Genomic DNA, 16,222 nt, shown 5'->3' with positions numbered 1-16,222 from the left:
TTTGACACATTTGACCCCTGTGACCTTGAAAGTAGGTCAAGGTCATTTTCATTCTCAAACTTTGTTGGGCTCTATCCCAGGAAGCCATCAGCCAAATATGAAGATTCTATACCTTTTAGTTCTTTAGAAGAAGTCGTTTGAAGTTTTTGACATATTTGACCCCTGTGACCTTGAAAACAGGTCAAGGTCATTTTCGTTCTCAAACTTTGTAGGGCTCCTACCAACGAAACTTTCAGCCAAATATCATAACTCTAGGCCTGTCCGTTCTTCAGAAGAAGTTGTTTAAAGGAAAAGAGGACGGACGAGGACGGGAGGACGGACGGACAACGGACGCCCCACGGCATAAGCTCACTTGGCACTTCGTGCCAGGTGAGCTAAAAACAGTTGTTTGGTTGAGTTTATTTCAAGAATTCCTATAATTTGAAATTTAAAAAGAGTATGTTATCCACATCAATAGTTGTAGAAAATAAAGAAAAAAATATTTTCTGGATTTTTTTTCATGTTCATTTTGATTCTTAAATTACAACATCTGTTGAGTTAAGTTCCTTTTAAGAATTTGTAAAATTTAAGGTTTAAATAGATTATGTTTTCCAAATCAACGGTTGCAGAAAATTAAAAGAAAAATGAAAATGAGTTGTCTAGGTTATAATTTCTGTTTCTTGACTGGTAATTTCTGTCACTAGCAATGGGTAAATCTTTCCCTTTGTTTGGTTGGAACAGCTGAATCGGGGTCATTTGAATTGATAACTGATGAATAATATGATTGTAAGGCCTTTCCTTCTAATTATCAGTACCCTATAGCACTCCCATGTAGATTATGTTTTTCTCTATATCCACAGCCAGGAGAAATGTAAAGCTCTAAAATTGTGTTGCTCTTCAGATGATGTTACTTAACTCATTCACCCCTGAAATTTCATAATGAACTATTCCGATTTTTGAATTGGAAGAGTTCAAATGTGTCTTTAGGGGTGAATGAGTTAATAAAATAATGACTATTGTTGTGAAAATTAAAACCAAGCAAATTTGTCCAGGAGCAATTTTTGTTTAGAAGGCGGACTTCAGAAAATCAAAACCTTATACTGAATGTCTCAGGTTTATAAAATTTAAATTTACAGGCAACTAAACAAGACGAAAAAAACACAGGGTTTTGAAGGAGATAAATAAAGGGAGATAACTACCGTCACTGCAGGGTCAAGCATCGCTTTGCTCCAGTCCAGTGCCTCCTGTGTACAGGACCTCAATGTCTCTGTCCGTGCATGGTAGAAACGTCGGATTGTTGCTGTCTCATATGTAGGAGCTGGTCTGAAAATTGACAGAGATTTCATTTAAGGTTTGAAATGCATCTTTTTAACATTTATGAAGGTATGCAACACGGTTCCGTTCAAACATATTCCATGATGCGCATTAGTTGGTACTGTTATCTAGAGGCACTCGAACACAAATGTAAATATATTGATTTGATGTCCTCATGTGTGATATGTTGAAATCTATATTTAGTGACAGTAACCTAAATTTGTAACATGTCTCAGTGTTGAAGTCTATATTTGGTAAAAGTGACCTACTTTTGTGACAATATCTAAATTTAAAATCTATATTTGGTAACACTTACCAACTTTTGGAAATGACATTTCAGTTTAAATTCTCTATTTGGGGAAACTGGCTATTTTTGTGACAATATCTGTTGAATTCTATATTTGGTAAAAGTGACCTTCTTTAAGTGTTGATTTCTATATTTGGTAACACTGACTTATTTTTGTAACAAATTCTAAATGCTGATTCTATATTTGTTAGTGTTACCTACTTTTATGATAATGCCTTAGCCCTGAATTCTGTATTTGGTAACAGTACCTTGGTAACCTTCTATGACAATATCTAAATACTGAATTCTATATTTTGTAAGAGTGACCTACTTTTATGAAAATGTCTTACAGCTGAATTCCATATTTGGTAACAGTACCTTGGTAACCTTCTTCTATGCCAATATCTAAATGCTGAATTCTATATTTGGTAACAGTGACCTACTTTTGTAGCAATGTCTAAATGCTTGATGTCTACATTTGGTAATACTGACCTATACTCTTGTGACACATTTAAATATTGACGCATATAATCAGTGACAACGACCTGTTTTTGTGAACATTTAAATGCTGAAGCATACATTTTGTAAGAAGGACCCACTTTTTGTACATCTTATAGTAGGTGTACTGAAGTGCCATCTGCATGTGAGTGCTGGGATGAAGGTTCTTTGACCTCAGGAATGTTTTACCATATCGTGTGTATTCACGGGTGATACAGAACAGGTTGTCAGCCTGGAAAATAAATTACAAGATTATATTTGATAAAAAAACACAACAACATTTATACTAAACAAATACTATAAACTGCAAATTGTATCCAGATATGGGTAACAACCATTACAGGTACACATGAACCTAATAGGGTGTAAAATACTACTTGTCAGTTATTTGTACAATAGAGCATCATGTTTTTGAACAGGCGGGGAGAACATTCTTTATTTTGGTTAGGAAGTCATGTGATTTTAACATCAAAAAGTAGATATTAGTATCTGGATAATGTGTACAGTTGGGTACCACACATGGTCAAATAGTAGTTTATGTACGATTGGGAAGGCACACAAGTCTGGGAGGAGAAAAGGCGTTTTCCAAATATTATGACTTCCTTGAAGTTCTATATCTGACACTTACTGATGTCTTAAAGAGCTGTTTTCCCGCTCTATATCTGACACTTACTGATGTCTTAAAGACCTGTTTTGCCTGCTCTATATCTGACACTTACTGATGTATTAAAGAGCTGTTTTCCCGCTCTATATCTGACTCTTACTGATGTCTTAAAGACCTGTTTTTCCCACTCTATATCTGACACTTACTGATGTCCTAAAGACCTGTTTTGCCCGCTCTATATCTGACACTTACTGATTTCTTAAAGACCTGTTTTGCCCGCTCTATATCTGACACTTACTGATTTCTTAAAGACCTGTTTTGCCCGCTCTATATCTGACACTTACTGATGTATTAAAGAGCTGTTTTCCCGCTCTATATCTGACTCTTACTGATGTCTTAAAGACCTGTTTTTCCCACTCTATATCTGACACTTACTGATGTCTTAAAGACCTGTTTTGCCCGCTCTATAGCTGCCACAATATCTTGGTTTACGTTGAATTCTAGCTCCACAGGATGTGTCTGTTCTCGAATCTCCCTAGTTCCCTGAAAGTCAAACACAGGTTACTTATTTGTTACAATCACTGTGATATATTTACAGCTTTGACAAATATGGAACAGTCACACAAAATTAAAAGTTAATTCTGATGATAAATTAATTTAGAATTATTATTAGTATTTATACTTCATAGACAGATTTACTCTTAGCAGTCAAAATTTCATTTAAAATATTTTTTTGGTTCTTCACCTAGAGGTAATACATCCTTCCAATGGTATTAATAGCCACAGAAATTCTGAAGCAATATAATAATACTGAATCTGTTTTCTTAACAAAACACAAAGACAATTAGGATTTGCAATCAAACCTGTATACAAAGACCACTGTTATGAAGATTTTTTTAAAGTGGTCTCTTAAAATTGGTGGTCAGTTAATACAGGTTCAGGAAATATGTAAATAGTCCAATAGGGAGTTTTAAAAGTGACCTCTTAACACAACAGGTGGCCTGATATTGCTGGTTCACTTAAAAATGTAAATAACCACAATAGAGATTTTTAAAGTGTTCTTTTAAAGTAGGTTGTCTCTAAATAGAGGTTGATAGTATTCAGCATATATTGTCTCATGAAGTTATTGTTTTTAAGACACCATATTTAATTCAACAATGTGATAGATTAGTCAAAACTTTGTCTTGAACCCTGACCTTGAAGCTTTCTATGGCTGTGTCCTTATGAACTCATTTATCCTTACATATCTAAAGTAGACTTGCCCTGACTTTGATTTGGTAGGGTTCAAATATGACTTTAGGGGTAAATTGGTAAATTACCTTCCATTGCCCTTTACAACGCATGAGGTTAAGGTCGGTATACAGCAGCATGGTGACAAACATCATACCATCACAGGGGGCATGCTGTAATATATAAACATCATACCATCACAGGGGGCATGCTGTAATATAACAAACATCATTTCAGCACAGGGGGCATGCTGTAATATAACAAACATCATACCATCACAGGGGGCATGCTGTAAAATTGCAAAAATATCTCAAAGCGCTGTTATATTACAGATATAACTCACAGAGCTTGCTGTAACATGAAACGTAACTCAGGATGCAAAACAGAACAAAAGTAAATCTGAGATCATGCTGTAAAATTACAGAAATATCTCAAAGCGCTGTAATATTACAGATATAACTCACAGAGCTTGCTGTAACATGAAACGTAACTCAGGATGCAAAACAGAACAAAAGTAACTCTGAGATCATGCTGTAAAATTACAGATATATCTCAAAGCGCTGTCATATTACAAACATTAATCAAAGAGTGTGCTGTAACATTGATTATATACATGAATCATCTTCCGGAACACAACACACAGAATACTCAGGCATAGAACTTCAATTTGTAATCAAGGTATTTCAAGATAGGACAATTTTTTACATATCAACTTTTTTTTTTATTTTGAAGTAATTTTTTTTATTATTAAGATAGTTTACACCAGGCTCTCACCTGAAAAAAGTTCCGATTCTAGAAAACATATTGCACTTCACTTGTGTTCAACTATAGCTTTCATGTTAGCCATTTTATTACCAAATTTTATATGGAGAAATTAAGATCATAAAAAGTGGAACCGGGTTTATTTTTAAGAACAAGGAAAAATGAGGGCCAACGTCCACTAGTTACTGTTCAGTGAAGTTCAGCATACCCCAGCTAATGGATTCCTGAATAGAATTCATCAGTCAAGCCATTAGAAATATCAAATCGTATTCAAAATACTTTCCCCTTTATACTCTTGGTTTGATTATGAAAATACCACGAATTCTTTTACCATCTTTTCACAGACAGTGTAACTATACTATCTCATTGTTCTATTTTACTGTTGTATGCGTCACTATATATAGAATGTTGTTGTTTGTCGCTAGGCAGGGCACCCATTTTTGTACTTCAAGTATCTTTTGAAAATTGTACGTTATTCTGATGACGGCCCACCTAGTGGTAAATATGTAAACTGGATTTAGTTTGCCGAGACTCCCCATTTGATGTTTTCTGGTTATATCTCTTCTTTTATATTTTTAATTGATAAAAAATGTTCACGGTTGTGCTGTCACAAAAGAATTCTTTTCCACAAAAATTACCTCTACGCTGTTGTATACCAGAAATCCTCTACATTGTCATAAATGAGAATGTGTCAGAGTAGACAGATGAGAAAACAAAGGAGATTTAGAAACAAGGGAGATAACTCAACAGACAGACAACTTACATCACAGTTTGCTGCTCCGAGGCCATTTGCATAGAATACAAACGTGTTACTCTTGTCAAACCAGCGATTGACAGGGTTGCCTGCGAGTGTGACCTGGAACATCTGAAATATCAACACAGGATACTCAACAACGGATAATGGTTATCATCATGTCTAGATTACAGGTATTCTCAAACAAACATAGTGTTAGAGCTCCAGTCATGTCCAAACATAAGGCTGATGTCGTAAGGCAATTTAACATCATTCTGGGTAGTCTTCTAACTGTAATGTTGGATATTTACAGTCACTGAAGGAAAATCATGTGATGTCAGTCACTGTGGTAACATCTCATGCCCTTAGTCACTGTGGTCACATGACATCAGTCATTATAGATAAATCATGTGATGTCAGGTCACTGTGGTAACATCTCATGCCCTAATTAGTCACTGTGGTCACATGACATCAGTCATTATAGTAAAATCATGTGAAGTCAGTCACTGTGGTAACATCTCATGCCCTAATTAGTCACTGTGGTCACATGACATCAGTCATTATAGTAAAATCATGTGATGTCAGGTCACTGTGGTAACATCTCATGCCATTAGTCACTTTGGTCACATGACATCAGTCATTATAGTACAATCATGTGATGTCAGTCACTGTGGTAACATCTCATGCCATTAGTCACTGTGGTTACATGACATCAGTCATTATAGTAAAATCATGTGATGTCAGTCACTGTGGTAACATATCATGCCATTAGTCACTGTGGTCACATGACATCAGTCATTATAGTGAAATCATGTGATGTCAGTCACTGCAGTAATATCTCATGCCCTTAGTCACTGTTTTTTTTACATCTCATGTCCTTAGTCACAGTGGTCACATGAAATCAGTCATTATAATAAAATCGTGTGATGTCAGTCATTGTGGTAAAATCACATGACATCAGTCACTGTGTTAAAAGCACATGACATCAGTCACTGTGTTAAAATCACATGACATCAATCACTGTGTTAAAATCACTGACATCAGTCACTGTGCTAAAATCACATGACATCAGTCACTGTGTTAAAATCATTTCACATCAGTCAATGTGGTACCTTAATTGTCATCATTTTGACCTTGATGAACTTACTTCAGAGTTGTCCTTCGGTTGGCTGTCATCAAGGACAACATTGATGATACTTGATTGGATAAGTTCCAGATTGGCGTAGTTTTTGGGATCAAGAGCGATTAGCTGATTTCTCGTCTATAAAATGTACAACATTTCAACAAATAATCACTTTTATATCTTACAACATATATATTGTAGTCGGGTTCTGTTAATCAAGCTACCACTAATGTGACTGTCAAACTATTCAGCCAGTGTTTGAGTTAAAAGACTTTTCTTGTGACAGTAAAACTCGTCCAAGAAATCCAGCTGTTTCACGATTAAAAAGACTTTAGTTTAGAACACAGGTGACAAGATTATCTCACGGAAACAAAGTGACTAAAATATCTTCTGGGAATGAAGTTGGTTGAAGTCATATGAAGCTTACCCTACGAAATTTAATATTTATAAATGATCATCGATACTTTAAATTTTACAAATATTTCATTGTTTTTTGTAATGGAAGGTATTTTCAGTGTTTTACCTGTGCCCATTGTGTGCGCTCATCCCCTGTTACAGCTCCTATTCCTAATCCTTCTGGCTGAAAATCACAGATGTCTCTGATCCTTTGTAGTTGGGACTGAATTTCAGGTGGAGTCAGAATTTCACCATTCGCATCCTGCCCGTCAAACACATATATACGCCCCCTACACATCACTGAGATATGTCCGGGCGAGATCCCTTCTGACTCTGCAAAAAACAAAAATTCAGAATTAAATAACCTTGATAATCTTAATCTATAAATGTATTTAAAATTGTAACACCCAATTCACAGAATGGGAGTACAACAGACAGCAGAAAGATGTTGGAGCAACATAAACACATTAGTTATTCACGCCAGTCTGTAAAATGCGGATCACAAAGTTTTCATTGGGTGAAGAAAGATCACTGTCCACTGTGCCGGCTGCAAATGAACGTTACTCAACAGAGGGACGACATGACACCTACTATGGCATATACTCAAAAATAGCAACCTTTCTTTTCCTGTACCATCACACAGGTCAATAACTAAAAACAACAGAATTAATATTCTAGGATTGTATTCCCAAGAAAAAGTCCTTTAATCTTACAATAAGATCTTTTCAGATAGTTTTTCGCAGAATTTTTTTCCGGATTTTTATTCTTTTTCTCACTAGTATCAATTAATTTGATACCTAAAAGTAGAGGAGTGGCTCAAAGTGTATCCCTATGTCAAATTTCAAAAAGGTCAGACTTCTGGATTCCGAGATAAAAACCGTACCTTTATGGCCTGCAGTGTATTTCTAGAAACATTGACTTTGACCACAGAAATGTTTTCAAACCTCTGTTGCACATCTATATAATCAAAGCCTATCACCATGTCAAATTTCCAAAGGATTAGACTTTTGGATTCTTGGATAAGAACCGAACCTCACACGGCCTATTTTCAGAAATAGTGACCTTGACCTTGTCCTTAGAAAATGTTCATATTCCTATTTGCACATCTACATATCACAATGTATCGCCATCAAATCAAATTTCAGAAAGATTAGTCTTAAAGTTTCCGAGATAATCTCCAGAAAAGAAAGTGTGGATGGACGGACAGACACAATGATTATTATAGGTCACCCTCAGCTCTGATGTGGGGCCATAATTACAAAATGAGCATGTCTGTACACGGATATATTACCAGGGCAATACAGAGCCCTTTCTTCATGAGATCTGTTACAAATGTATATTATACCACTGAACCAGTGTCATTGAGGATTGTTTCGACAATGATGATAAGTTGGTAGTTAACTTTTAACAAATATCGTCTTGTTTCATTTGCTTTGCTGTAAAGCACCATTATTTAGGGTTCCTGATTGGGAAAATCTTTTATATAGGTTAAAAGTGATTTCCGTGACATTGCACAACAACATGATCATTACAGTGTCCGGGGGAACAGATTTAGTTTAGTTTTTCAGGCACCAAGGTTAAAAAATATGTACCTATTACATCTCTTGTTTTTAACTGTATGAACTCATTGAGTTACCTGTACAAACTCAATAAGTTACCTGTACAAACTCAATATGTTACCTGTACAAACTCAATATGTTACCTGTAAAACTCATTGAGTTACCTGTAAAACTTGTTAAGTTACCTGTACAAACTCATTGAGGTACCTGTACAAACTCAATAAGTTACATGTAAAACTCATTAAGTTACCTGTAAAACTCATAAAGTTACCTGTCAGGAAGTAAGACAAGAGTTTATCCTTGTTTATCCCAGGTACCCGACAGGTGTTAAATGCCTTCCTGAACTGCGACATACAGAGTTGGTTCCCTTTGTTGTCCTTCTCCGCTCTCAGCTTCTCTCTTACAATTAAAAGTTCAGACTGTAAGTCACACTGATTCACATGTAAGTAGGACACGTGAAGAGCACTAAGTCAATACTAACTAACACAGTGTTCTTATTATAACCTAATGTCAATACTCAGGGTGGGTTACCACTATCTTAACAAATATTTTCTGAAGATTCGACATTGAATAACATATGATATAGGTTAAATCTTGTTATACTGCCACCATTTGTCCAGTGAAACTTTGGAATTATAAAGGAATTTGGCGATTTTTTTAAGGCAACATATAAAAAATTAGTTTTTAAAAAAGGAAATGGTCATTTAATTATGTGTTGAAGGTAAACGACAGGGCAAAATAAAAATAGAGCATGTTATATCAACGTTTCAATGTACAGATAAAGGAGGGGCACTATATCAAGGTTGCATTGTATGTTCACTGAAACATGACATTCTAGAGAAACTGCTATTAATTCCATATAGACTCTCAATGAAATATTCAAATGAGTATTGTATGACCTACTGTAAAAGCATTTTTTATCAAGTTCTACTCTTTGCTATTTTTGGGTTTACAAATGTTCTGCAAACTATACAACCAACGAAATAAGCCATAAGACCAACCTGAAATCAGTGAAAAAGATCCTGCAATGTTGACCATTTTAGCAAAATCGTGAAATAAGGGACCATTGGGAAAAACTGTTTGCAGTACATGTACATCACATCATCTCAAGCTACAGTGACCTACTTTCTAATGATTTCCCAGAACTTCAGCGTGTAGTGAAGGATCATGCCAGCCCGTTCTACCTGTGTGCCAGGCTTGGCAGGGTAACAGTGGTACGAATAGGGAAACAGTCCAGCAAGGTTAATGAGAGGGGCCATGGGATAACGCCCCTCAAAATACGCCACATCCTCCCACCATTTCTCCAGCTGATGAAAACAGAAAACAGAATCAGAACATAACATAGACAAAACCTCTTATTCTCTTTACTAGCCAAGAGTTACAACCCGGTACAATCCGGTCTACCTACTCCAGCATCCTCGCTAGCCAAGGGTTATGATCCGGTACAATCGCGTCTACCTACTCTTCAAGGGTTATGATCCGGTACAATCGCGTCTACCTACTCTTCAAGGGTTATGATCCGGTACAATCGCGTCTACCTACTCTTCAAGGGTTATGATCCGGTACAATCGCGTCTACCTACTCTTCAAGGGTTATGATCCGGTACAATCGCGTCTACCTACTCTTCAAGGGTTATGATCCGGTACAATCGCGTCTACCTACTCTTCAAGGGTTATGATCCGGTACAATCGCGTCTACCTACTCTTCAAGGGTTATGATCCGGTACAATCGCGTCTACCTACTCTTCAAGGGTTATGATCCGGTACAATCGCGTCTACCTACTCTTCAAGGGTTATGATCCGGTACAATCGACTAGAGTAGGTAGACCTGATTGTACTGACGGGTAACCTTTGGCTAGCAAAGATGATTTTGGAGGGAAAACCCCTGTATTTCGACAGAGCTGTTCAAGAACATTTTGAGAATTCTTTGCATCATGTGACCTATACAGTGCAGAATTAAATGCTTGGCTATTTGTGGATTCATTAACACACCACATTGGTTTTTTTTAAATATCAAATTTCATCTCAGATACAAATGAATCTTTTGGATTTTTAAGGTAAAATGTCTAGTCAACTGGCCTTCTGTTTTGCATCAAGTCAGCACATCTTACATACTTTTTTTGCACAAAATCTCTCGTAACAGATGTTTTATATTTAGCTTTGAAAGAACTAATGATAAAATTCTTTTCAACTATACCCAGTTTCTGGAGTATTTAGCCTTGGTTATTAGTTTCTGTTGAAGTTCCTGGCCTACTCCGGATTCAAACTGGCGGACAATGGACTCGGTACGTGTGTACTCGTCAGGTGTCACATGGGGCTTCACTGTAGCATCAAAAACAAAACATTAGAGGCTTTTATTACATCAAAGACAATGTCTGTCTCTGGTTCTATAGAAATGGAAAAATGGTGAATCACATTACAAATAGGCTACTTCTGCTTTCTGATTACTTAACATGTGTTACAAGGGCCTAGCTTGGCTTTAGAATCAGTGTGAAATGAGTAAAATTGAAACGTGTGTAGTGTTTTTGCTACCTACATATTTGGGGCTGTATTTCGGCCCAATTACGAATTGTGCATGCTGAAAGGTGGGGTCAACATTTGGCCCCCACTTTGATTTCCTTTATTCTTTTGCCATATGTAGATACATAACAATGATCAATAACTGCATAAATGATTATTCATAAATGTTACTGATAACCGTAGTGGACCTCCTTGCAATAACACCAGGTTGAGTGACGGGGGTATCCTAACAAAATGACCGATAAATATCACAGGCAAATGTTAATTTGGAAATGAATTATGATAGTGTACAGTACATAAAATTACTGTTATTTTGATACTGAATATGTCATATTCTGCTTAAATCTTAAATAGAAAGAACAATTCTTTATTGTAATATTCGGCATCAAAATAACAGTTGAAATACGTTGCACACGATGTAATATAATTTTATAGTAATTGTGTCATTAAAATGCTCTAGGAGGAATTGTATTACTGCACCTTTAACACCCACACAGGTGTAAGTCAAGGAGGTCCCATTTATCATCAAATGAATTCTGAAACTAACTATTCCTGATTTAAGCTTCCTATACCCATACCTTTTTGGATTTATCTTGTTTTGAAATTCCAAGTGGGGGCCGACGCTAATGTTAAATCTCCATAGGTGTTGACCCTACCTTTCCCATTTTGTTGGTATTTTTTATGTGAGAGCAAGAAAAATCTGGAACTGCTTTTGGTTCTATGTATTATACATGCCAGACTTTCCCAATCTATTGGGACACTTGCGCCACTTTTGGCCAGGTGGCAGTTTTGTCAATTTGGCCAGGAAAAACACAGGTGTGCACATGTGTGATACATGTTACTGGTATTCCACAAAAAGTTCTTTAGACTTGATAATTGATTTCAATGACTTCTTGCCATCCTTGTAATTTTCTGGTTATAGACAAAGTCAGAATATAATAGATGTCTTCAATATGAAGAATGAATAATTACCTGAATACCATTATTTATACTGTTAAAAAACATTTCTTATATATTCTTATTCTTTCCCTTCATGAATGTATATAATTTTTCTTCTTTTTACTCACTTAATTCTAAAATGTATTACTCATTCATCCCTGAAATTTCATAATGAACTAGTCCAGCCTTTGAATTGGATGAGTGCAAATGTCTTCGGGGTGAATGAGAAATAAAAAAAAAATCAGTCTTCAGCATTTCAATCTTTGTGGTGTTCAGTCATCATAGATAATGGCGAACTCATCATCAATTTATACCTGAATCAAGGTATTTCTTGAGTGTGTGTTTGAGGTCTGGGACAGGAAGTGAAGGGAGGCTATCCTGGTATTGGAATGTCTTCTCCTCATCAGACCTGAACATCACATCGGGATCAGGAATATTGGCTGCCATCTTCTCTGGACTGAAAACAAATAAGATCAGACCTGCTCATGTAAAATTATGCAATGAGTAAATCAAAGTTGTTTTATTCACCATTGAAGTTTTACTAAATAGCATTCTCCTTCTTTAAAGGATCATGCAATGCACCACTGCCAAAAAATGAAACAAAAATTATTTTTCCGAAATGACAATTAACAGCTTTGATAAATATTTTTTGAAAAGAAAAGTAAACCTCGCGGGACTTTTAGAATCCAAATGGAAGATAAGTGATATGTTACCGTACAAAGGAAAAACGGCAGTGCATTGGAACAGTGATCCTTAAGAGAAGAATATGGTTAAAATGCCAGGTCACTTTCTTAAAAATTTTATATTCAAAACTTTTACATAAAAAAATGTATAAATTTAATACCAAAATGAAAACCAAAATGAAAACTTTGCATCGATTATTTCATAATTGATCAAATTTCTCTACATGCTTATTGACATTGTGTTTTCTACATAAAAACAAATCTTGTAAACAACATATTGTGCATATTTAATCAATATGACATTACCAGGAGAGTCTATAAATGTGGCTGATTTTGTGAGAGAAAAAAATTAGAAGAAGCACAATTCCTTGAGATATGTAACACTACTAAAATGTGCTAACGTTTCCTATATCTATAAATGTCTCTATATACTGTGTAACAGGAAAGAGATTATTGTGCTTCTACCAGGGATTGAACCCACAACCCCAGACTTTCTAGTCGCACGCTCTACCACTGAGGTAAATGGAAATTCCCTCTAGCTCGAAGCTAGAAGGTGACCATAATCCTATGTACAATTAAAATCTGCCACACTAACTACCCCTTTTTAAATGTATTCGCCTTCAAACACCACAGCCCAGGTTCTCACTCCCCGTCACCACAAGGAGGACCACAGACACCATTTGTAACAGGAAAGAGAATATTGTATTTCCATTGGGGATTGAACCCGCAATCCCAGACTTCTTCATCGGACGCTCTACCACTGGGCTAAAGGGAAATTCCCTCTAGCTCAAAGCTAGAAGGTGACCGCAATCCTATGTTCAATTAAAATCTGCCACAACTGTGTACCGGAAAATTTTCGCCCGGTCAAACTCGCTCTTTGCCAGTGAAATCAAAATTTGCCCTGAGTTAATTTCGCCTTTCACATAGACCTAGTAACTACTATTTCCATTATGTTGTTGACTCATGTTTGCTGTCACGATAAATTACAGAGGGCGGAAATTAAACAGCAGCGAAAATTAAACAGCATCGGAAATTAAACAGCAGCGGAAATGTCTTGGTATACTGTATATTACTCTGGTGAACTAAATGTATCTGTTGAATATTTAAATGAAGTTCAAGATTTATAAACTATCATATCAGGAACAAATCATCGGGTGTAGAGCCAACGCCGTACTTCTGATCTAGGTTCTGTAGGTTCCGTTATCCCTTGCTTGGATACCCAGGGGTATGCAGGGCGATTGAGGAACGAGAAGCTCAAGGCAATATTCAATTGCAACAAGCTCAGGATAGATTGGTTTCTTTATTGTATGTCTACCGGTTTCGCCCGTACATGTGGGCTTCTTCAAGAAACCAATCTATCCTGAGCTTGTTGCGATCGAATATTGCATCATATCAGGAAGATGCAACCTATTGTAACATGCATAGTGGGTTTTTTTAAATTATTTTATTGCATCGTTTGACATCAAATTACTTAGACGGTCATCCGTCCAACTACTGACCACACTCGACATTGCTGAACTTTTGAGCATAAACTAGTGAGGGTAAAATACTGCCGTACTGGAGGGTAAAATACTGCCGTACTGGAGGGTAAAATACTGCCGTACTGACAAGCTAGCTTTTCCAGTGATTCGTTATAACCTGCGGACCCAAGGTTATAATGCAACACTGGGAAAGCTAACTTGTCAGTAAGGCAGTATTTTACCCTCATATTCCTTAGCTGTTACAAATGATTAGAAATGCAAGTTCTGAACCGAAATTATCATATATTATAGACAGGAACTCAGAAAAGACAGGAGTCAGTTTAGCAAGGTTATATTGTTTTACTGACACTGTATATATCTTAATCTAATCAGCAGTGTGTCATATATACTGACCACTATCATTTAACTTACAATCTAACTTACAGTATCAATACATATGTTATCATAATGCAGTTAAGTAAGTTGCCCGTCAGCTACTGATAAAGGGTTATCTATTTGTAGATTCATTAAATCATACATTTACCAAACATCGTAGGTAGGAGTGTTCTCAACATTAACCAGCTTCACAAGTTAAGTAGGTGGAATACTTTTATTACATGCCGACCGGTCTCAGCAGTAACGGCTCGAGAGAAACACATGTGCGCTTAACTTGTGAAGCGGATTAATGTTGAGAACACTCCTACCTACGATGTTTGATCTTTCCTATTGAGTGACTCCCTGCATATCCATTGGTATCCATTCTACAGCGATCATACTACCTTAGGATCCTAACTATATTGGACCGGCGTTGGCTCTTACACACACACACACACACACACACACACCCTCCCCTTCATACAGTTACCTATATTCTTTAGTTTTAGGTTGAAGGAATTTATTGTCAATCTTCAATTTTGAAAAGCTTTTCAGGTTTCGTTGGCCCTTTAATCAGCTTTCATGCATAAATACTGTGCCCACTTACAGGAGGGAATTCATTCATCATCCTGCACTGCTTTCTTCATTCATTCCTACTTTTTACATTAATTCATTTACTCATTCAATCGTTTATTCATTGATTCATTCATTCGTTCATTCAGTCAGTAATCTATTCAGTAAGTCACTCATTTAAGCTTATAAAACTGTACACCTGTATTTAGACCAGTTTTGAGTAAAAATTAAAGTTTAGTTCTATCAGTGATATAGAGAAAACTATAGATGATAATGCCTGTATAACTATTTGATCAATAATGATAACGTTGATGTTTATATAGTAATTTGTATTAAATTTTACAGCCACTGTTATTAAAGTCTTTTCCAAGTAAAACAATTTCAAGTAAGACCCTATCTGTGTCATTTCACTACCTCTGTGTCTAAATCTTTTATCAACAATGACCTTACCCCCATGTAACTTTGTGTACAGTGAACTCCAGTCTAGATTGACGAAGTCTAGTGGTCAAGGACTCAGTGATGTCAACAAGTCCTGGTATCTGGTGACTTGTTACTAGGTGATAGATGTTACCATCTACCTTTAGCTGTTGGCTATGTAACAGGAAAACTATAATGTAAATATAAACTGATTCATTTTACAACAATATTTTACAACTTTACTACTGAAGTAATCACTCTTGTTGGCGCACATCTGGTCTTACTGTTGGAGGAAACGGGGGTACACAGAGAAAACCCACATGGTCGGGCAGGTGACCCAATACTTTTTCACCTTAGTAACGATCGGGGAATCAAACAACTGGCCGCCTTGGTGAAAGGCAAGTGCGCTATCCACTGCGCCACCAGACCATCCTATGGTGGAAAATTTCTAGACAGTAACAGTACTTTCACTGGGGATAATGAACCAGTGACCTGTGAATTCTTTGAGTTCCCCTTAACAAAAAGATTCCATTTAATAACCATTCATTCAAAACCATTCAACTTCCATTAAAATGCCAGTTAATACACTTCAACTCCAGTTGCTGTTTAGACCAAAATGATATTTCAATGGCATTATAACAGTTTTTCAATGCTTACTGAACATTTATTTTTGCAAAGGGGCCACGAATACTCTACTGATTGGGACTAAGAATCAAAATTCCCTCTAGTGTAAAGCTTAAAATCTGCCACACACTATCCCCCGCCCCCCCCC

General features: G+C 36.4%; 1 protein-coding gene across 3 annotated transcripts in view; it reads right to left on the bottom strand.

Moving 5' to 3' along the window:
- Positions 1–16,222, bottom strand: part of LOC110461182 (peroxisomal carnitine O-octanoyltransferase-like) — a 28,837-nt gene that overhangs the window by 12,058 nt on the left and 557 nt on the right. For 2 of the 3 annotated variants that reach the window (XM_021514537.1, XM_021514536.1), the window contains exons 2-12: positions 12,257–12,399; positions 10,681–10,805; positions 9,610–9,791; positions 8,756–8,883; positions 7,053–7,258; positions 6,554–6,667; positions 5,437–5,538; positions 4,001–4,084; positions 3,117–3,224; positions 2,179–2,309; positions 1,179–1,302 (exon numbers count right to left, since the gene is read on the bottom strand). In XM_021514537.1, coding sequence (XP_021370212.1) covers positions 1,179–1,302; positions 2,179–2,309; positions 3,117–3,224; positions 4,001–4,084; positions 5,437–5,538; positions 6,554–6,667; positions 7,053–7,258; positions 8,756–8,883; positions 9,610–9,791; positions 10,681–10,805; positions 12,257–12,399 — 1,447 coding nt within the window. The remainder of the gene's footprint in view (positions 1–1,178; positions 1,303–2,178; positions 2,310–3,116; positions 3,225–4,000; positions 4,085–5,436; positions 5,539–6,553; positions 6,668–7,052; positions 7,259–8,755; positions 8,884–9,609; positions 9,792–10,680; positions 10,806–12,256; positions 12,400–16,222) is intronic. The other variant, XM_021514538.1, reaches the window with a different exon arrangement.

This window comes from Mizuhopecten yessoensis, unplaced genomic scaffold (assembly GCF_002113885.1).
Source record: "Mizuhopecten yessoensis strain PY_sf001 unplaced genomic scaffold, ASM211388v2 scaffold10589, whole genome shotgun sequence".
Classification (NCBI taxonomy): domain Eukaryota; kingdom Metazoa; phylum Mollusca; class Bivalvia; order Pectinida; family Pectinidae; genus Mizuhopecten; species Mizuhopecten yessoensis.
The sequence above is the reverse complement of the archived record's forward strand: the minus strand, read 5'-3'. Positions and strand labels throughout refer to the sequence as shown.